Source organism: Leiobunum rupestre, chromosome 10, assembly GCF_980474605.1.
Source record: "Leiobunum rupestre chromosome 10, qqLeiRupe1.1.hap1, whole genome shotgun sequence".
Lineage (NCBI taxonomy): Eukaryota > Metazoa > Arthropoda > Arachnida > Opiliones > Sclerosomatidae > Leiobunum > Leiobunum rupestre.
Genome location: NC_143393.1, coordinates 42,280,368 through 42,303,413, shown reverse-complemented (window position 1 = coordinate 42,303,413; position 23,046 = coordinate 42,280,368). Strand labels below are relative to the sequence as shown.

The 23,046-nt window shown below is 37.8% G+C and overlaps 1 protein-coding gene across 2 annotated transcripts in view; it reads left to right on the top strand.

The window, feature by feature from the left end:
* The window catches only part of LOC149925927 (uncharacterized), a 350,903-nt gene extending 335,310 nt beyond the window's left edge, over positions 1-15,593 (top strand). Inside the window, exons 1-9 of one of the 2 annotated variants that reach the window (XM_090160060.1) lie at positions 12,395-12,515; positions 12,579-12,688; positions 13,027-13,181; positions 13,243-13,394; positions 13,457-13,608; positions 13,665-13,846; positions 13,910-15,217; positions 15,282-15,393; positions 15,456-15,593. In XM_090160060.1, coding sequence (XP_090016186.1) covers positions 13,049-13,181; positions 13,243-13,394; positions 13,457-13,608; positions 13,665-13,846; positions 13,910-15,217; positions 15,282-15,393; positions 15,456-15,477 — 2,061 coding nt within the window. In that variant the 5' untranslated portion in view covers positions 12,395-12,515; positions 12,579-12,688; positions 13,027-13,048 and the 3' untranslated portion in view covers positions 15,478-15,593. Of the gene's footprint in view, positions 1-12,394; positions 12,516-12,578; positions 12,689-13,026; positions 13,182-13,242; positions 13,395-13,456; positions 13,609-13,664; positions 13,847-13,909; positions 15,218-15,281; positions 15,394-15,455 lie in introns of those variants that run through there. The other variant, XM_090160061.1, reaches the window with a different exon arrangement.
* Positions 15,594-23,046: the final 7,453 nt, after the last annotated feature.

Below are 23,046 nucleotides of genomic sequence, written 5' to 3'. Positions count from 1 at the left end.
TGGCGAAATTGCGTTTTCAAAAAATGTTTTTCGGAGTTATAAAAATGTATATATCTTGAAAACTTCGCGCAACTTCGCACTCGGACTTTTTGCAAGTTATAATGCGGAACTTATTCTACCAAATTATGATGATTTTTTCTGTAACTACTTGCAACATTTTGGAAAAAGGCCGTTTGAATATGCCATATTTTGATCAAATTTGAACCTTTGAGCGCATTTTACAGAACTTCTGTACAACCGATTTTCACCGAATTTTAAATTTACGTTTAGCAGAAGCCTATACACACATTGACTAAAGAAATTCCACAAAATTCCCAAAGGGGAACGTTTGACCCCCCGGTGGCAGTTACCAGAATATAAGTTATATTTTCGGACTGAGCTAAAAACAGTGATCAATAATATATACACATTCATTATAATTTGTTGAAATTTAATTGTGGCACAAAAAAGTCGATTTTGAAACACTGTGCAGCGCCAGGAACTACGAGGTAACTGCAAAAGAAAAGCCGTTGAGGACCTTTGTCTTCAACCTTTAAAACTTATTAGAAAGGAGGTTCAAATTAGCGACAATAGAACTGATCTAGTCTCTAGCGATATTTCAACTGTGAGAAGGTCCGTGTATAGAGAACGACGAAAGCTTTTACCGAAAATACCTCAATCCATAACTGAAGCTTTGACCGCAATCAAAGAATCTAATTTCAAAACTCATGAACATAAAGAATATTGCCATGTGGATTACGATTCGCAGATAATTTTGTTGGACATGAGTAGCAGCATGAATTTGGTTGAATATGAATAAATTAGTTAATGGGAAATATTTCTAACCAAGAAAAAGGATTCCAAACAGTTAATTCCCACAAAATAAAGCCCAATGGCCGGATTCAGTTGCAGGGAAGACGATGCCAGTGATCGAGGTTCGGGGATTCTGCTGTAGAAGAATAACGTCTTCAACGAAATGAACAAGCCCGACTCAGATATGTGGCAAAGAATTCGACCACACAATTAGTGGTGTTCCCCCTCATAACCTGACATTAAAAGTTGACAGTCCAGTAATGCTATTGAGAAATTTGGAACCACCTAAGCTATGCAACGGAACCCGTATGGTTGTCAAGTCAATGCAAACATATGTCATTGAGACCACAACTTTGACCGGCCCTTTTAAAGGTGAACATGTTTTCATTGCACGCCTTCCGTTGATTTGCCATTATCTTTCAAGCGACTGCAGTTTCCTCTTCGTTTAGCATATGCTATGACAATAAACAATGCTTCTCCCGCGGGCAACTGTATGTTGCTCTCTCGCGGGCCGAGGATCCCCAAACCCTGTTTGCCCTTGCCGATGACAAGAAGCAAACAAAAAATATTGTCTACTCGTAGGTACTAAGGGATTAAAGTGATCATCTGTTCGCTACACAAATCAACTTATTAATCTAAAAACAATTTTCAACAATCGCAACACTTACATCATTGTACATTATCTTTACCATTAAATTACATAGCTTAACGACATCGTTAAAGGGCAACGCAAGTGGTCATGCAGGGGGGGAACTATGTTTTCTTCAACAAGCCGTAAGTAGGTTTTCCAAGGATGATTTTATAGAGCGCGAAAGCCTTATTCTCCTTGGTGTAGCCACGTGGTGCAATTTCGCTCTCATTCGCGAATTTTCGATTTTATTTGCTGAGTTAGCTCGCAATCATGGACTAATTAATTAGTCCATGTCGCAATCAACGAACCCAGGAATTTAGGCCTAGCTTAATTTATTTATTATGGAGAAAAGAACTGGGTTAGTTTCCGAGAGTTGGACTTTGATATTTTCGATTTAACAATGTTTTGGAATAAAATTATTTGTGAATTGAATATTTTTAATAATGGAAGTTGAAACATTAGGCCTTGGACGCGGTAAATCTCTGCCGCTAGCCTCACACTGGATTAAGAAAATTCAACACCACACACACTCCTATATCCCGTCTCCCTTAACAATTTCCCTATCATTATACCCCGATAGAATATTTATCTTTTTTTACTACATTTATTTTGTAGAAGTTTAGGATCCGATTTGTCGGTAAGCACGGAGACTTCGCTTTCCTCGGCCATTTTCGCGACTAAAGAATGCATGGATTTTGCGTAAAAACCGCGAGAGGCGCATTTATACAAAATAAATTCGGCAAATATGGTTCTGCTTTTTTTACAGAGGGAAAGGCTATGGCAGATAGCGCATGCGCAGTCGTTCTTTTTATCTATAAGATAATTTACTAGGGCTTACTATTATCCGTATAAACGTGTCTACGTATAAACGTATTCTTAAGTGAAGTACGTTTATAAAACGGATAGCTATAAACCTTTGGAATTATCCGTTTACACGATTTATTCAAAACGTATAACCGTATAAACGTTTAACCATTTTTCGTTTAATCGTTTAATCGGTTTTCCATTCAATCGATTATTCGTAACGTTATACTCCTGTGTTTCCTGATAGTGTAGTTGTGTAAGACGTAACTTTATCTTGCCTACTTGATACGAGTTAAGGAGTTTCATCTCAAAACTGGACAGTACAATTTTAAAGGCCTGGGTCGTTGGGCGTAAACAAGAGCCAATGTTTAACGTCAACTCTCATATCTAACTCCGATTTGGACAGCGACAATTGGGTGTTGGATCCAAATGTTGGGTACAATGGCTCGACTATTCCATGACAACTCGGTTCCCCAACGAAGTTTTTTTGTTAACCCTAGAGTTGTATTAGCGAGTCGGCTCTTAAAATTGGCTCTTATCGAGGGAATTTGGAGCTTTTTTTACCACCTTTCTAGTTATAGAGATTGAATTTTTAACCATGGCTAAGATATGTAAGAGTAAACTATAAGTACACGATGAAGTATCAGTCGTGTACTTATAGTTTATTCTTATTTATGACCTTTCTACTCTAGACTTTCTTTACCAATAACAAGAAACAAGCATGGCGCAAGATAGTATAGCAATATATTTCTCAAAGATTATCGAGTAAGGAATACAAAATTTTTACGAAAACCAAAACCAATGACATTTCGTGACCTCTTAAACGTATAACAACCTATTCTGGTATAAAAATACCAAAATATTTACATTTTCTGAACTTAAACAACTTCTTTTGGAGAATGTTACCAGCTGTGGAGAATGTGCGCTCTGAGCTTGCTGACGTGGCAGGAATACATAAATATTTGTTCGCAAGTGAGGCTAGTGCGGGGAATTTTTGAGCGCGCGCTTTCCACCACTCTAAGTGGTTCAGATCGAACCTCAGTTGGGGTTCTGATAGGTATTCATCAAACTGGCTATCTTCATCGGCTTGCGATGGTCCGGGGTTATAGTAAAGGTACGCTAGGGCGGAGGTGTATGTGGCCTTTGGCAACTTGACTTCCATTTCCATTACCTCGGAGCTCTTGCGCAACATGCCTCGGACATATTCCCGAACAGCTTGTCTAACCTCAGGTGTTTCATCCGCAAGGTCTTTGTAGCGTGGGTCCAGAAAGGCCGCTATGAGACGTGCGAGAACCTGCTCTTGGTTGTCGCTTGTACTAATGTATGTCAATTTAAGATGAAAGCGCTTCACAAGTTCCTTGATAACTATATCTTTAAATTCGGAAGTTATCGAGGAATCGCCGGTAGATGGTTGCATATGGTTTTTAACTACTTTTGTAATTAGTGGTCGAACCATGGACGTTTGTGAACTCTTATCACCACAAAATACAGTAGTAACCATTTGCAGTGGTTTTAATAGGTCTACTAATTCGGCAATTTGTGTCCACTCTCTCTCTGTTATGTCGGGCTTTTCAGCAACCGCTCTGGTTGTGAGTGTTCTGTCGGTTAGAACAGTGGTAATGGGCAGTCGATTCTCCAACAGACGTTGTAACATTTCAAACGTCGAGTTCCATCGGGTCATTACGCTTTGTATGAGTTTCTTTTTTTGAAATCCTAGCTGCACCTGTTTCGTCTCCAAAGCTAATGTTGCCACATTTGAGTGTCGAAAGTGTCCAACTATTTTAGAGGCTTTTTGGCAGACATCAACGGTGGTCTTGTTCTCAAGAGCCTTATTAGCGGCAAGTTGAATTGAATGTGCCGCGCAAGTGAGCCCACCTTTTTCCTTTATGCCAAGGCTACTCATGTCACGAACGGCGTTGACCACATTTACTGCATTATCAGTCACAACAGTTATGGTCTTGCCTAAGATGTTCCACTCTTTCAAAACGTCTTCCATGGCGTTGCAGAGGTTGGCCGAAGTGTGACGTTCTTCCATAAGCTGAGTAGTCAATGTAAATGACTTTGGTGTCCACTGGTTGTCTATTACTGTCACCGTAAGGTATGATTGTTGGGCTAGTGAGGTCCAGCAATCGGATGTGCATGTAACATTTTCAACCGCGTCCAATTCCTCTTTTATTTGACATTTCACCTTATCGTATAACATGTCCAGCCTTTTTTTTTAGAGCAGACCCCTTACAAATGTTGTAACCGTGCTCCACAGATTCCATGAACTGAATAAAACCCGGACACGATGCAAACGAAAGTGGAAGCTGTGACATACCAATCATCTTTGCAAGGGCTTGATGAATACTTTCGGTACGGTCTTTCGAACAAATACGTCTACGAGTCCCGGTAGAAAGGCGCTTGCGTTTAAGTACTGGCCCAATTGAAAATGATCTGGAAGCACTCGTCGACGGTGTACTGGGTAGATCATCGATTTGGACAATATCTCCGCTCTCGCTATCGCCCTTTCTAGTCCTCCTCGCTGTAAATTAAAAAAATTGCGTTAAATATTCCAAACACTTATTGTACTTTCGACATCATTTACGCAGAGCTCAGTACAAAAGTAGCTTACTTCTGGTTTACTTCAGCTACTGCACCAAGATGGTCACTTGGAGATTTGCCGTGAACCTTCTTTAAATGGTTTCCGATTGCCCCTGTTGAACCTCCTTTACACGTGAACTCATTGTTGGTGTAGTCATCACAAACAAGGCAAAATGCCGTGTCACCCTTTCTCTCCGCGAATTGCCAAACCCAACTTTTCATCTTGCCCATAACATCGATTTAAAAATTAATATATTCCAATAAACTATGCGTTTGGAACAAAAGGAAACGAAAGACCTCTGTTATCTAAAGTCAAAGTCCTATTGTAGATCGTACACCGTTTGCAATGGGTAATAATTATTAAAAAACATGTAGATTTCATTAAAAAATAAGCTTTGGTAACATCCAAGTTTTTGTACCCAACCTTTGCTACACAGCAGGAACACGGATTTTCGTTTTAAGATAAGCGTGTCGATAGGTCCGTGTAAACGTATCAAACTACACGGGTACACGTGAAATATACGTTTATCTGTTAACTTCTAAAAACACGGTGGTTTTGGAAACGGTTTTTAAAACGTTTACACGTATAACCTTAAACGGATATAGAAACACGGATTTGTGCAAAGACCCTATAATTTACCCCCGGCATGGTCACTTGCGTTGCCCTTTAAATGCTCATTACTCAATTAAGTTCAAGTTTTACATAAAATATTTTAAAGAACTAACGGGCGAAGCCGGGTACCAAGGCTATTTATATGCTCTCAGATATGCTCCCTGGTAAAGTCTTACGTTCGTTGAGACAGGATGGTTTTGTGTCAGGCTACTTAAACGCATAGCCCAGCTAGACAAAAAGTATGGGATGGGTAATAAACGAGGTACGACCATGTAAATGCAGGCAACTGTAGTCAAGGAGGCACGTGAGGCTGCTGAAGCTAAGTGGCGTGATGAGATTCATAATAAACGTAGTCGTACTATATACCGGGCAAAGTCCACACCTCAGATGGAATATTTATATGATGGTTTTTGGGCTAGCGGCCTATTATTCGGTACGAGATCAGGAGCATTATTGGAAGGGGCTGGCCAATTTCAACTCCAGGGCTTACCCGCCAATTGCAGATTATGTCAAGCCCCTATCGAAAATATTTCTCACATCCTTATCGTCTGCCCAGTGCTTGCTGTTCATCAAGACATCCAGCTTTGCCGTGACCAAAACCACTCCAAAAATATTGAATCCCTCTTAAAGTTCCATGGGGATTATTAGAACAATTTAAATATGGTTAAACACATCCTAGTTTCTTGGAAGACAGCCTGGTGACTCCAGAACTAAGGGATATTTTTTCTTCAAAAAATTAAAACAAATTAATAAAAATCTAAATCTTTCAAAAACTTTATAATGGTTTTCGTTATATTTTTTAATGACCTTGAAGACATCGTTCAAGGTCATTGGAATATTCATTGTTGAATGACCCCTCCTATACGCTTTATATAACCTTAAAATTTCAAATTCGTTATTCAACAGAGTTGCCACAAAATTTTGAAATTCAAATTCCCTGTTTTCCCGGACCATGTTAAGAGATTTTCCCTGACTTCTTAAGGCCAATTTTGTTTTATATTTTACTTTTATCAGAAGTTAATAAATTTAAATGGACTTTGCCAAACTTTCAAGGAAATAAATGATAATCATAGAATTGGTCATAGATCTAGAGTAAAATGACCTTAAAAAAGTGCCAAGATTAAATTGAATTCCCAGACTTTTCCCTGAATCTTTACAAATTCTTAAAATTCCCTGACATTTCCCTGACTTTTTAGGCCCATTTTTAAATTACCTGACTTTTCCATGATTTCCCTGTTTTTCCTGACGTGTGGCAACCCTGTTCAAGGAGCTATTAGCTCTGTATCGTTTTTTAGTATAATTAATTAATTAATTAATGCATAATTCTGACAAACTACTTTCCCTTGAAATGCTTCTAGTTCTATTATGTTAATTTAAAAAAACGCATCGAACAGACGTACGCCCCGGCCTACCGGCGTGCCACCCGTTTGGGCGTGATTTGGGGGTGACACCCGACCAGGGCCGTAACCAGGGGGGGGGGGGGGGGTCGGGACGTGCCCACCCTGGACCGTATGGTTGTATGTACAATTTTTTATTTTTTTAATTTGTTTCCATTGCGTGCCCACCCTGAAATCAAATCCTGGTTACGGTGCTACACCCGACCGTGAAAAAAATAAAAACTTACACAAAAACTAGAGACTAGTAAGTAGCACACCATGATATCCGCAATCGGGTGTCACCCATTCTAGCTACGCCACTGACAACATTTGAAATCCTCTACAAAGTAATTTAAATCGAACAAGAAATCCCGTTATATTTAAATAAGAACCAAAATATAAAACTATTCTAACTATTTATATACGCGTCCGCTTGAGCTTAATTTCTAATTTTCAAGTATGCTTATTGCTTATTATGTATCGGTGGTTCTGTGGTGCAACACTCTCCTGCCAAGCAAGAGGGCCCGGGTTCAAAACCCACACGACAATTTCGCAAATTGATATAAGACGTATACCGTTTACACTTGTAGGAAACCTTGCCATTAGGCGATATTATAAAGCCAGATATGCTTGCTCAACTTGTTAAAATGGGATGACGAAATAGTACAGTTAAAGCCTACGGATGAATTCATAGGCTCTTTGGTGTGAAAGCTAATTGAACCATAGTGGAAGGAGGCCTTTCCCGTCAAAACAAGTAGACCACGTTACTTTATTATATCGCCTTTTGGATGCTAAGACGTTTAACGTAGCGCTCGGTCGGTCCCAAAAGTCAATAAATAGCAGTTGGAGAGTAGAAACCCCGTACATACACAACACAAGCCCAATACACGCCACACAAACACACATCGCAACACAACTTTAAAAACAATAAACCCTTTTTGAAAATTCGAGAAAATGCGAACGTGGTTTTTATTACACTTTGCGAACAACACACACACAAACAGACACGGTGATTGTAAGACCCCTCCTAGGGAATACACTCTTTTTAGAAACGTTTACCGGGCGCCAGAGTTGCCAGAGTCTATCCCACGGCCAACGGGGAAAAAACCCGCGGAAATCAAATATAACCCGCGGCATTTTAAATTACAAAATAAATGGCGAAACATGTATGAATAAATGAATGAATGTAGTATTTAAAAATTCAAGTGTTTATTACCCTTTAATTTTTTTATTTAAAACAGTACATTTTACTGTTGAATTTGCTTAACGTAGCCTTAGTTGGCTCGTATTCAGAAACTTTAAGTTTGTTTATCAACAAATGGTAATGGACATGAAGTAGATTTTGTAATAACTCCCCACTCATTCTGTTCCGAACATCGTTTTTCAAAAAATTCACTTTTGAAAACACTCTTAATTTCTTGCTTACTTCTCGAAATTCATAACCATAATTGCAGGAGTCAATATGCATTACAACGTTCTAAAAAACTTGGGGTTACGATTTTCGATAGCAAATTATAAATGAAGTGTTGTAAATCTACAAATTGTTTGCAATGTGTTGCCTTTTCTGACTGAAATAGCAAATTTGTTTGATGAAAGTCATGCAGGGCGTATTTCATAATTATTATACTAGCTTTGTTAGACAAATCTTTATACATAGCAGCTAATTGGCTCGCGGTATAACAACGTTCTTTATCGACAGATAACGGAAAGTGTAAAGAGAGTTCGTCCCACGGATCCAAAACACGCGTTATGGCAGGAGTGTCGGCTGTTAAATTAAGAGAGTAAACACGGTAAAAAATTACAACCGAAAATATCAAACCACTTTCTTTTTTTTTAAACCGCGATACCGCGGCTATATTTTACGAAAACCCACGGTAAAATCCGTGGCCCGCGGTCCGAAATTTTTAACCTGCGAATGAAATTACAAACCAGCGGAAAACCGCGGGAAAACCGAGAGTAGGCAACTCTGCTGGGTGCCGCCATTATCGTACAGGCAACCGACGAGAAAGCGCTTTACCTAGGAATACATCCTCCTAGCATGGACTGTAAAATTTACAGTCCGTGCTCCTAGGCTCTTCCGCAGAAATGTCATCCCCCCCAAACCGGTTTTTTCATAACCCTCCCCGTAGACTGTCAGGTAATGGCGGTCGATTGGGGAGACGCGTTTAAGAGTCTATAGTTCCCTCGGAGAGGTAAAAACACGATGTAACAAATGACTTACAACTTTGTTAGTGTTGTCATGGCCATGGTGTTGTAAGTCGGAAAAGTTTCCGGAAAATGATCGAGGCCTTTTTTTCGGAAAATTTTCCTTATTTTTCCGCAAAAAATAAAAAATGTTTTAATTCCATGATTTGCCAATTGAAATAAAGCGGAATTTTCGCCTCATTTTTTAGAATCTAAAAGTAAAACTAAACATCTAGACTAGTTTAAACTGATTAACAATGTAACACTATTAATGTTTTGTAGTATGATTACTGATATTAGACATTTTATATCGATAAAAAGTTAAAAACATTAAAAACCCTTAAAAAGTAATTTATGTTTCAATTTTTCCGCATTTTATTTTTCCGGGAAAATTAACAACACTACTTGAAAATAATTGACTGCGCTTTTTTTGCGCCTTTGATTTATATTATTAATAGCCGAGAAGCCCACCCTACGGGCGGGCCCTCAGCTATATAGTTGTGTGTTTCGAGGCACTCCACCCCAGTAAGGTCCCCCTGCCCCTTTTCTCCTTGCCAGAATTACCGGGGTTCCCTCTCCCCCTGCAATAATAACATAAACACTCGTCTTTCTCTCTCGTCCCAACCCCCCCAGTGAGGTACCCCTTCCCCCCTTTTTCCCATGCGACAATTTCCGTGGTACCCTTTTCCCCATAGTCGAACCACCCCAGTAAGGCACTCCTCCCCCCTTTTCCCCATGCTAGACTTACCCTGGTACCCTTTCCCCCCGCAAATATAACCAAAAACTCGCCTTTCTCTCTCGTCCCAAACACCCCCAGTGAGGCACCCCCTCCCCCCTTTTGCCCATGCGAGAATTTCCGTGGTACCCTTTTCCCCGTAGTCGAACCATATATTTACAATGATATTTCTTACTAGTTTCGAAACTAGTAAGAAATATCATTGTAAATATCATTGATTTTAAAATTAAATATGCAAATATAACGAAGTCTTCTCCTTTATTATTAGATTACCTAAGTAGTTCATTAAATACATATTCAATGCATTTTTTAAATAAAAAAACGACTGAAATAATTTTGGCCAACTTTTAGACCTAAATACCCCACTGTGCGGTGAGCAAAAGGTATTTTAATAATCAGCTAGGCTAATACCCAAGGTACCACCTTAGGCCTAAGTCATCGAGCGACTTTTAAAGCCTTTTAATTCAGGTGGCCGGGTTATAATGCGTAGGAGGGTGGTGGCAAGCCACGCGAGCCAACAGCTCCCTACACTAACTATTGCCGTTAACCTCAACAAGTTTTTATGGAAGGGGAAACCGAAGAGCTCGGGGGAAAACCCCTTAAACCAGTGGGGAGAGAACTTGCCAAACCGTTGATTTTGTGGGAATTTTCATGACTGCGGGTATTTATCCGAGGTTTTTTAATTTGACTATCAATATAAAGCTCAAACATGGATTAAACACTAGTGTTTAATCGATGGCTCAAAATTATCTAGAGTTGTGTATTTTCGTGAATCTTGGGATATTAGAAATAATATCTTGGAGGCGGCTCCTAATACTTCAATCAAACAATGTACGTATATGCCTAACAATCAAAATTTTTATTAATTGTAATTTCAATAAAATTTAATTTTAAAAAGATCATTTTCAAAATTTTTTGAAAATTATGGCATGTTTTCCGCTGGGGGCGGAGCTAAATTAGTGATGCCAACTCGCGAAAATGGAATTTTCGTTTTTGATCCTTGAAAATTCCCCTTTTGGAATAAAATTTCCCTTGTTTTTCAAATTACTAAGAACGATAATATTTGCTTAAAATAATACTTTGGACGTTTAAAAAGATGAAAAAAAAATTATTTATTAATAGGAACAATTTTTCCTTTACAAATATCACAAATTATTATTCTCACAAACTCCCTTTATCTTCAAAATTCAATAAACATACTACCAAAAGTGGATATAAAACAGAAAGTCTGGGAGGACCCGGTGGCCCTGTTCCATCAAAAATGAGGAACCCCCTAGTTTGTGCCTACCCCCTTTGGCGGAGCATTACAATTGGCGCTTTACTCGCATGTACCTGCGTAAATCGGGTGATATATTATAGTACTTCTTCAGTTCCTTATCCACCTGATTATATAGTCTTTGGGCTGGATTTGGTGCGTCTGCTATTTGTGAAAACTCACGTGTTTGGCAAGGCTTAGTTAGATAATTGATAGAATCAAATAAATTAGGATTTAGAATGGAAAATCTCATGAATGTGATAAAAACTTACTTTTCGGCTTTAGAGCTAACTCTTCTGGTGTATATTTCTTACGAGGCATTTTTTAAATTATTTTGGGAACTTAGTTGGCGAACTTGAACCACGCTTGAACTTAACGGAGGCAAATTTTTTGAAATATGAATAATTTAACCAACGTCTTCTGGAGTTCGCGGTTTTACCGCTAGGTTAGCTAGCATCGCTAATCTGTACTATTTCCTCAGACCGTGACGTCAGATGACATAGGCCAAACGTAACAGAGTCGTTTCTGATTGTCTCATTCGTTGTATAGGGGAAACTAGCTCCTCATTTTTGAAGGAAACCACTGAGAAAGCTAACGAACCCTTTTCCTCCCAGACTTTCGGTTTTATATCCACTTTTGATACTACTTGATGTATTATAAAAATGACATGAAGACGTTAAGCCTAAGTCACCTATTTTTAGGAAGTCGAAAAATACTCACGGCGCAGCAGGCCGCGCAGCGCTCTTCGAGTCCGAGAGAGAGATAATTTAGAAATAGATTAGTGAAAGCACCGAAATCATGCAGTAGACGACTATAAAAAATAGCAACATACCTTAGGGCCTACGGTCTTATTTTTTTTATGATTTTTTTATAATAAGTAAATGTAATAAAAGTCCCATACTTCGTTGCCTATGCTTTAAATACTATCTCCCATCGAATTGCCCTATAATTGGCCAAATTTTCAGTCTAATTTCCCTTTTCCCTTTTCACCGTTTTTGGGGGTCTAAATTTCCCTAGAGGTGGGGAAGTTCCCTCAAGTCGGCATCACTGAGCTAAATACGCATAGAAATCTCATAGGTAACTAGAATGCTGCCGTGTAACTGGCAAATGGACGGACCAAACGCCGTGGCAGACGATAGCCAGATCTCAGCCAATCAGAGCTCAAAGAGTGGTTCTGCCAAGAATTTGATGTCACCAGAGAGAATGACCTCACCTAGCTCCCGCTATAGTTACGCGGAACCAAGGAGGATTATTATCCTCCTTGGCGGAACCACTCTATGGCCTCTCATTGGCTGAAGGATCAAGGCGAACTGGCGTCAAGCTCGGCCGTAGGCGGCAGCATTCTAGTTACCTATGAGATTTCTATGTAAATACGGATTTGGGAATTCGTGGGAAATTTAATATCCAGCAAAGGGAATTTCGACTCTCGAACATTGGCAACACTGGAATTTGGCGGTTGAAAACTTTTGAATTATTTGCCGCCTTGTCTAACTTAGTAAGAAGCTGCTGAGATTTTTGTATGTTTACGTCTCTGAATTAATGTATGTATTTTGTCTAAATTAAGATAAGAAATTATGTTAATTATTACTTTTTTTGAATATTAGGACAATTGATTTCAAATTTAATAAGGAAAACTTGCACTTACTGTGTCAGATGAACAGCCCTAGGCCAGGCCTAACAATTTGTTGTCCACTACTGATAAACAATTTTAAATGTAAAACGAAATTTACTTTTTTTTAAATTTTAAACCTAAGCTCTACAGTAACTGACGGTTAATTTCTCTATTCATGATTGAGTACTAGCCCTTAATATAAATTTATATAAAATAATTTAAATGGTTCAAGTGTAGATATCAGCATGCACTTAATAGGAATTTAGGAAAGGGTAATTCAATTAGCAATATATAAAACAGCTAAACCAACATTTTAATAATATAACAATTTTAATTTAATATTTGCAAGTTCCTTGCTTGTGAGAGTTATCATTTTCATGCGATTAGTAAAATTTGTTGATTATGTACTTAGCCTGTTGCGCTTGTATTTTTTCTAACAGAACTGGTTTACTCACAAACAAGATGAATCTCAATCACTCAAACTCCTTTGTTTTTAATTCTTCAATGAGTAAAAAATCAAAGAAAACTTCATTTAATACAACTAAAAAAAGAACTGTAGTAAATATTGACTTAAGTCGATCCACTTTAAATCAAAGTAAGTTTTTTAAACACTAATATTAATTCTGATTAATAACTTTTTTTTTATAATTCCTCAGCAGCGAAATTTAGGACGATGTACAAGAAGATTAAACAAGTAAACATAGAGTTTGCTGCAGAAAATGCTAAACTCAAAATTGAAATGAGAAATGTTATTCAGGAAAATAACCTTTTACGTCAAAGACAAGTTTTTGGGGCTGTTCCATCTGATGTTAGTTCCTTCAAGCATGATGATAAAGACTTTTAAAAACTGGCTTAATATTTCTATTGCAGAAGATGAAACCGTTGCTTGATAGAGCAAGTACTAATTTAATGGCTGTAGTAGATGACTTGTGTTCGGCTTTAGCTTTGTGTAATGGAAAACAATCCACATCGCATGTTTCTGAAGAAACGACCCATAGTGTTGCATCTTTAGTGGCGCAAGAGTAAATTGATATTTATTAATTTCCATTTGTATAAAAAAATAACCTTTTTATTTCAGATTGGAGAAAAATTCTGTTCCAAATGTTGAAGAGCCAAAGCGGAAGAAGTTCTATGGAGAGCCAAAACAAAAACAGGATTTCAAATTTGACCTTTTAGAACCAATTGATGAACATAATTTTTCGGAAATTCTCTCGGATATATCAGATTTACCAGAGTTACTGTTTGTTGAACAGGACAATAGTAAACCTTTTAAATTTTCTTTTTATAAATGAATAAAGTTTAATTGATTTTTTTTGTTTTAAGAAAATCTGGTTGAAAATAAAAATAAAAAGCCAGCAAACAAAAGAACCGAAACTGATCTTTCCACTTCCAGCGAATTTGATAACACCTTAAAGTTAAATGATCAAGTGGAAACAAATTGTGCTTCCGTATCAACATCGGATATTCAAGAAACTAGCAAATACACTCAAGTGGGAACGATACTTCCATTCATTGCGCAGAATCAGAAACCACTTCTCGAAATCGTATCGAATTGTTTAGAAGATGACTCAAATGAGGAAAGGAAAACAAAAAAAGGCAGAACTAAAGAACTTGCCTTGAATATGCTGGGAGAAGAAATTCAGTTGTCTCCTGCCTTGAACGTAGACTTTACCATCCCAAACAAAACCAACTGTAGCGCTTGTGACATGGAGCTAACTGAAATAATCGATTTTGCCCCAATAGTAGAAAATAGTCCCTTAATTTTTTCAAATCCGGTACAAATCAAGGCTGAAAATGGAAAAACTGCTCAAATCTTGACTCGAGTGGTGACTAAGAGGAGTTTTAATGAGGCACGGGCTTTGTCTGAAAGTGATAAAGAAACTGATCCTGATTTTGTGCCGGATGTTGGCAAGAAATCTAAACGTAAAACAAAAGCTAATAAGAACTTTACATTCTTTGACACCAAAACTAAAAAAGTCGCTCCCAAATCCAAGTCTACTCGCGGAAGGAAGAAAGCAGAGGCCAAAAACAAAGAAATGGACAAAGAACCACGGACGCATGACATTTTTGATTTGTCAAGTTCTTTCAATAAAACATCATCATTTATCAAACCATATTCGCCTAGACCTAAAAGGGATTCAAGCAACCTTGCAAATACATGTACCAAGAGACTGTCCGAGGCTAAAGTAGTTGAGACTGACTTAGATGAAAGGGAAATTGAGGAGCCTAAAACAAGGAGTAGGAAATCTAGAGTTTCACGACGGAAAACTGAGACTGTAAAACTCAATACCCAGGATAATTCCGACTCAAGTAGTGATCAAGAAAATGAAAAAACACCAGACACTATTGTAAAGAAAACTATTAGTACAACAAAAACTAGCAAAAAATATGTTTCAGACAAGACCAAGAAGTCCTCAAATGTGATTGAGAATCATTCGGACCAGTCTCCTATTGTCACGCCTTTTGTTTCTAAAGAAAATATTGAAAAAGCAAAAAAGAAGCTCAAATTGACCCGAACCAACACCAAATCCAAAGTAAAGTCGTCATATGATGAAAAAGGTGAGGTTGAAAAAGCTACCACCTCAACAGCTTCCAGGGAAAGCATTCAGTATGATCCATCGCTACCAAGTAGTAAGTGTTTTATTAATTTATGCCGCAAATTATGTGTGTTAAGAGTTATTATTCTCCATTTCAGATCTAAGGTCATCAAATGGAGTTGGGCTGGTTGAGACAGATGATGGAATTAGCTCGTCTGGAAGGCCCAGAAGAGGCCAGACTAAATCTTACAAGGCAATTCCATTGAACAAGTAAACTATTCAATGCTCGCAATATTGTGTTAAATGTTAATGATTTTTATTTTTTTTATTAGGAAAATGCGGCGGGAATATTGAAAATGTCTTTTAATGTTTTTATACATTTTGTATGTTTAATATGTGTTTTTAACTGTATATAAAACTTGTGTTTTTGAAAAAAATTTTAGTGCTATAAATAAATATATTTACCTTATGCATTATCTGAGTACTTAGAATAGGATAGAATTATTATTAAGGAAAAAAACCTAACTACTAATTTTTAAACAATTTCCTATCTACGCTAATCAACGCAGGGTAACCAAACTTCCTATATTTAATATTTTTTCCTAAAATTTAACGTCTTTCCTTTTTGCTCCTATAATTTCATTAAATTTCCTATAATACCCTGTTTTAACTCAAACATCTGAGGAAATTAAACAGTTGATATTTTACCCTTAGAAGTCTTCATATTTTCCTAGTTTTTGAAGATTCTTATTTCCAACACTGTTTGCTGATAGTTTTCGACTATTTCTATTGGTTATCAACTTTATTTTGATGGTTATATCCCCTTTAAACAATTTTTACAGCCGTTTTCTCTTGTTGTATAATTAATTTTCTCCTATTTCTTCTTATATTTCCCTTTTTCCTCCCAATTTTCTTCCTATTTGTCCCTTGTATATATTTTTCTATATTTCACTGATAAATTTCCTATAATTCCTTTAAAGGAATTAAAAATATCCTGTGGTCACCCTGTCAATGAAGCTCCATTTAAACACCGCATTCAATGCAGTGGCGTAGCCAGGATTTTGTATCGGGGGGGGGGGGGGCACACAATTGAAAAAAAAAGTACAAAAATAAAAATATTTGTACGTACGACCATACGTTTCGGGGAGGGGTGGAATCTGTCCCTGTGCCCCCCTGGCTACGCCACTGATTAACTGTATAGGCTTCGTGCGTAGTTTAACCCAACCACCTGAATTAAAGGCTTCAAAAGTCGCTTGATGACTTAGGCCTAAGGTGGTGCCTTGGGTATTAGCCTAGCTGATTATTGTTATTATTAAACTTTGGTCAGAAGTATAACCGCCTCATATTAAAAATTATCTCGATATAAAAGCCGTGGTTTCAGTTAAAGAACATTCATATTCAAAAGTCGTCTGCTATTTCTTCACACTACATTTAGTTGACAGAGTTTGAAGTAGATGGCACTATCTTTCCTTCATGATTATGCAACTCATATGGAGTCATGGCTACGTTCAGTAGCTTGCAACAAATTAAACGTTGCAGGATTTCAGAACCGGTTTTCTACTGTAAGCTTTTTTCCATTTCCGGTGGGACGTAGCGTTGCTGAACCGTTGCTGAAACATTTGAACCTGCTCTTCCAGCCGGTTTCTTCGTTGTTAAACGAAATCGTGACGTCACAGCACGCGGGAAGGCTAGCGGCGGACGACACAACAGACGATATTTTATAAAAATTACAACAATCGTAAAAAAGCGGAATCAACGCAAACGTAAAACGGTATAAGACCGTTAAGCTTCACTGAACGTAGCCATGAACTGATTGTATACCGCCATACTGCTAATAATGGCAACATACCAAAAACCTGTCTGTTGCCATATTGCTAATAATGGCAACATACCAAAAACCTGTCTGTTTCCATACTGCTAATATTGGCAACATACCAAAAACCTGTCTGTTGCCATACTGCTAATAATGGCAACATACCAAAAACCTGTCTGTTGCCATACTGCTAATAATGGCAACATACCAAAAACCTGTCTGTTGCCATACTGCTAATAATGGCAACATACCAAAAACCTGTCTGTTGCCATACTGCTATAATGGCAACATACCAAAAACCTGTCTGTTGCCATACTGCTATAATGGCAACATACCAAAAACCCAAGGGGAGCGCATTCGCGTTTTTGCCCGGCGCTCCTTTTGAGAAAACTCGCTAGCTATCTTTCTATCGCGCGAGTGACGTAGCTGGTTGACGGTTTTCCCGTAGACACGAAGAGTAGGGTGTCTTATAAGTACCGTGTAGTTTGTCTGTCATGGGTAAAAAAAATGTGTAAAAATGTGGTGAAATTGCATAATCTTGGGAGACTGTGAAAGAATATAAATACGTTGGAATTATTTTTGGGTTTTTCAATTATTGTGGTCGGACGTGGTCAGAAGAAAGAACTATATTTTTTAATGAAACTTTTATTAAAAATTAAAATAAAAAATATGAACATTTTAATATTGAAAAGGCACATTTTGAAATTCATTGAAAAATTATTATATTGTTCCGTTTAAATCTGTCAACTGAACAAAAAGGCAGCTTATTTTTTAAACTTAACTACTTATTTTTTTAGTTTTCTTATCTTTTTTCCTGCCTTGGGCCTCAGTAATACTTTTTGAATTTAAATATTTAATTCTAGTTCTCATTTTTAAATAACAAAAACAATCTCTCTTGGATATTTTGAAAATAATGGCATTCGTTCATTAGTTAGGTTATTGATAAAATTTAAATCTTAATTTCCTTTCCAACTTTACCTTAAAACTATAACGTTTACAATTTCACTATTAAGTTATAATAATATTAGGCCTAGGCCCTATGCTATAAGCTTATAAAGTTCTGGGTTTAATGTCAGCTAATACTGGAAGTTTTAATAATTTAGAGCAGCTGTTCCCAAAAGGTGTTCCGCGGAACCCTAAGGTTCCATGGAAGGGTCACAGGGGTTCCGAGAATTTGCAATGCGGCCATCTTCATTTGTGTCAAGACTCTTTTAAGATAAACAAAAATGAGTTAGGTTCCGCCAGAATTAGGTGGATAATTTAGGGTTCCATAGCCGAAACAAATTAGGAACCGCTGATTTAGAGAATATAATACTTACAGAAATTTATATAAAGTGCCAAAAACAAGTGTAAAATTGAAGGGAAAACGACCGCACGTATTTATTTTCTATACCGCATTTTTTCTGATTTCTTTTATTAGGAATTCGACTGATTTCTCTAGTCTCTCCTCTCTTCGCGCTCTACTACCCTCCCCGCGGCTTGTTTCTGGTTTCCTGTCAACCAGCGACGTCACTGAAAGTGGGCCGGTAGTTGCCAAGCCCCCCAACGTACCCGCTGAAGCGCTTCTCTACAGACCCCGTCGAAAGAGCTAACCTTATTATACGCAGTATTTTACCAACCTTGCCAAAAACCTGTCTGTTGCCATACTGCTATAATGGCAACACACCAAACGTTTATTTTTAATAAAAACCAACTTTCGCAATTTTAAAAAGTTTTAATTTATTTAATAATTGAAACAAGTGGTATTTATAAAAATGTAACTTGGTTGACCAAACATTTTAATTTTCAAGTGAAAAAGAACTTTAAATATCAAAATAAGTTTTCTTTCTGTATTTTTTCATTTTGCACAACAAACTAAACCATATTCGTATGACTTTCCAAATAAAGCAATGGGAGATTTAATTGGACCCCATTTATTTTGTATAAAATCAGACTTCACAGTCTGAAATGTTTTATACAAAATATCTTGGTGATATCAAAAGTAGCATAAGACCCAAAAGTGTGTCAGAACGGTATTTAATGAGAATTTGTCGCATAGTAAACAAGTCGGCCCAGGCCGTAATATTACTTCCACTAATACAAAAGCTGCTGAGCCCATGTGATTTCCTATTGTTTGATATAAAATTCACCATCCTATGTTAAAGAGTGGGCACCGCCCACCCTCAGCTACCCGGGTGGGCAAACCAATACAAAAGCTGTTGAGGCAATGTGATTTCCTATTGTTTGATAGACAGAAAGTATTAAAGGTGAAATAGGTAAGCAAAACACGATGAAATTAATTCTTTTAAATTAGTGAAAATCGAGGGGTAAGTCACTCTGCAAACTCGGTGTACACAATCGTACTTTTGACAGTTTTAAATGGAACTCGCGAACTCTTGAAAATATCTACCTTTAACAGTGCTAAATGCACGAACTCGGTGTACAGGTTATCTGAGACCGTCTTACCCCTCGGTGGAAATATGATTTATAGAAATTCTTAAAGCAACTGTCGGCTCTATCATTGAACTGAATTGAATTGAATTTTTATTTTTCTATTAAAAAATGTTTTACAGAGATTAGAGGGCTAAGTCAACTTGCGACTTGTAAGCCCTCCTTTAGGGGTTTAGTTATAATGAATATTTAAAATAAAACAACAAGAGTAAAAAAATAAAAAATAAACTATATCATTGCCACCTGTATTATGAAAAGGCCCCTGTTATTAGAGATGGCCATGAATCTATCCGAATCTTCGAAAAAAATGACTTTCGTGAAGAGCGTGGAGCCATCTATTAATGGGAACGGAAGCTAAAATTCAAAATAGCGAAACAATAACGTCGTCAGAGAGCAATTACAGAGTGTTATATTTAAACCACTTTTACTCTACTTAGTGAACTTTAACCTAAATTATATATCCCACATAAAATATATTGTAAACAATTACTATTATTGAGGTTATTGACAAATTTACAAACGAGTAAATCAACGCGAAGCATACTTTTATGTCCCGCCTTTTGGGTCAAAATGTAGCTTCAGCATCTTGTTTTGATTTCGACGCAAGCGACATCTGTTGAAAAAAGAGCTACTTCACCTAGAGCCGACACTTGCTTTAAACTGGGACTCAAATGTGTTTATTTTAGGAAATTTATATCAAACATTTGGGTAGTTTAGGCACCAAAAATCATGTTAATTCGCAAATTCATAAAAAAAATACCCATGAATGTAATTTTGCAGAACAAAAATTAATAGAATATCTCATTCTAGAATTTTACGGAATGACGATAATAAAATGAAATTAATGTTGGGAATTATAAATTTTTTAAATATATAATAAAACTTTGAAGAAACGAATAAACAATTGTTTTAATTTTTGTAATGTTAGTAACTAAACCTAAATAAGAAAAGTGAAACAGAATTTTAAAGTAAATCAATTACAAATATCACGCACAAAATAGAAAAAGGGGGGATATTGCACCCCCTGTTTACCTGACAGAGCTGAAACTTGCACACAGTTTAGAGGTATAGAAGTAATATAGGCGTAGTCATTTTTGAAATACAGATGCGGAAGGGTATCGTTCGGCGCGAAAAATGAAACTTGACCCTTGGAGGAGAGAAGGTGTCCAACCTATGGAAGCTATATGATGACGAGATTCACGCGTCAGAAAGGTCGCCTTTCATTGGCTCCACGTGTTTGCGGGGGTCAGAGGTTTTTTTGTCCACTTTTAGTTTGGTTTTGGAGGAAAACATGCGGGAATAAAACTCTGCCCTTGACATTGGCTATAAGCGGGGGCAAATGTGGTTTGGACTGGGTCACAAAGAGGAAACACTTTAATTAGCACCATACTGGCGACGGATTTGTTTTATAGGAAATAGGAAATCCGTTGAAGACGCGTCAGTGCGATGATTTCATCGCAATTTTTAGGGCGTATTACAATTTTCGTGGAGTACGATATCGTACCATTCAGTGACGCTCCCTTAAGGAGTTGGTCGGAGGGGGCGGAAATTAATGGCACTGCATGCGCGTCAAAGAGTTTTATTGTGCGCGTCAAAGAGTTCTATCGAATGAGACCAACTTGTTTTTTTCTCGATCCCTCTCCCTTTAAGGGGGTTGGTCGGAGAGGGCGGAAATTAACGGCACTGCGTGCGCGTCAAAGAGTTCTATCGAATAAGAGCAACTTGTTTATTTTCGGTCACTCTCCATTTAAGGGGGTTGGTTTGAGGGGGCGGATATTAACGGCACGCACGAGGGGGCGGAAAAAAGAGTTCAATCGAATGAGACCAACCCGCCCACCCCCACGAGACCCGGGTTTTATTCAAACTAACTGCTCGATGAAATATTCAAACAAAAAATGCGCTAAAACTTTCGGACAAGAGTGACATCTCTGGACCAACTATACAAACTATAAAAGAGAACGGCGTTGCTCACTTGAATCGAGTTGATTCGTCCATGCTTGAATAAGGCGTCGGTTTTGGAGTCTACGCGGTCAGAAATCTCGGTTTGAATCCTGGTGTCGACAAAATTATAAATTAATTTTCGCAGCTCCATCTACCGTGTCGTCGCTTTCCACGACAAACAAACAACAACAAAGACTTAACGACATTCCGTCCATAGCAATAGTGTCACTTCGAATATATATTCGATGTGAAACTAAAAACCACTTGGTTCGTTGGTCGTTCGAAGTTTTGGTTAGTACAATGTTAATTATCGTTAATTATTAAATTGCTATATAGCCGTGGATAATATCCACGGATAAACAGTTAACCGTAATTTTTATGGTTAATCAAAACTTTAGCGGTTAATTTATCTGTTTCGCCGAGCTCTAATCTAACACCATGATAAAAATGATTAAAAAACATTTCCTTAAAAAATTTGAAAATTCATAATTAAACATACCTTCAATAAGTTCCCAAAACGTTTTAGGTGGAATTTCAATAAACTTTACCATGTGTTTTAAGCCTTGACGCCGTAAATAACGGGCAAAAATTGGTCACGACTCGCGGGGCGACCGAGTTAAATGTCGGGAGAGGAGGGCGACGCTATGAACGAAAGGAGCGCGAAGTGAACGCGTTTTTTCAGCCCGAATTCCCTTGTGGACGAGAGTTGCCTCTAAATAACGATGGTGGCGTTGGGGTAGCGGCGACACTAGCCTAACAACAACGCCTATCTTCATTGCAGTCCAGGGGTAGATGGTCTTAGGTATAAGGAAGGCGAAGGCGGGGCGGCGAAGAGAAAGTGACCAGCGGAACAGAGGGAAACCGAGACTGCCTTTCGCTTCGTTACTGAGGTGGTTCGACTATAGACAGAGCGGCCCGCGGGACAGAGGGAAGTCGGGGCTCAAGGACGAGCGTAGTTTTCTGTTCGTCATGAGGGGGGAGCAAATCTGCCATTGGATACAGGGGTACAGGAGGGTTTGGGACGAGATAGAAAAGCGAGTTTTTTTTGTGATTTTCGCGGGGGGAAATGTGTACCCCCGTTATTCTCGCATGGGAAAAAAGGGGATTGGTGCTTTACTCTTGGAGTAGCTAAACATGGAGAGGAAATTAGAGCGCGTCATCTATACGGCTGTACGGTACCCAGAAGCCCTTGCGGTTTTGGTAGGGGCGCGTACGTGTCGCCTTGGAGTAGCTCGGATGAGTATCAGCTGTTAAGCCTGTGATAATAGAATTTTTTTCGCGATTGTTTTTTAAAATGTCGTTTAAAAGATTTAGCTTTGGAGATCATACGTATAGTATTTTATCTAAACAAATAAAAGGAGCATTAAAGCCTTCAAAGGGTACTTTTTTTCGTGAAAATATGGATTACCTGAGAAAAATAGCTTGAATCACTTTTACAGTTTTGAAAACCACAGTATTTTTCATTGCAAAGACAACTAACTTTTGTTATAATAGCAGCAATTAATTAAAACTATAATAATTCATAAAATTTGATTCAAGCAGCAAACTTTTATTGTTGTCAAGTTTGAATACGAGCAGACGATAAGTATACGTTTTTTCGAATATAGGTGTCGCCGAAACGTAGGACCCTACCAAAACTGCTAGGAATTATGGTAGTCCTTTGGTAGTAATGATGGGGGAAGACACTCAACGTTAGAGATACGGAATTTTCCCCTCCATGTTTATCTACTCCAAGTTTT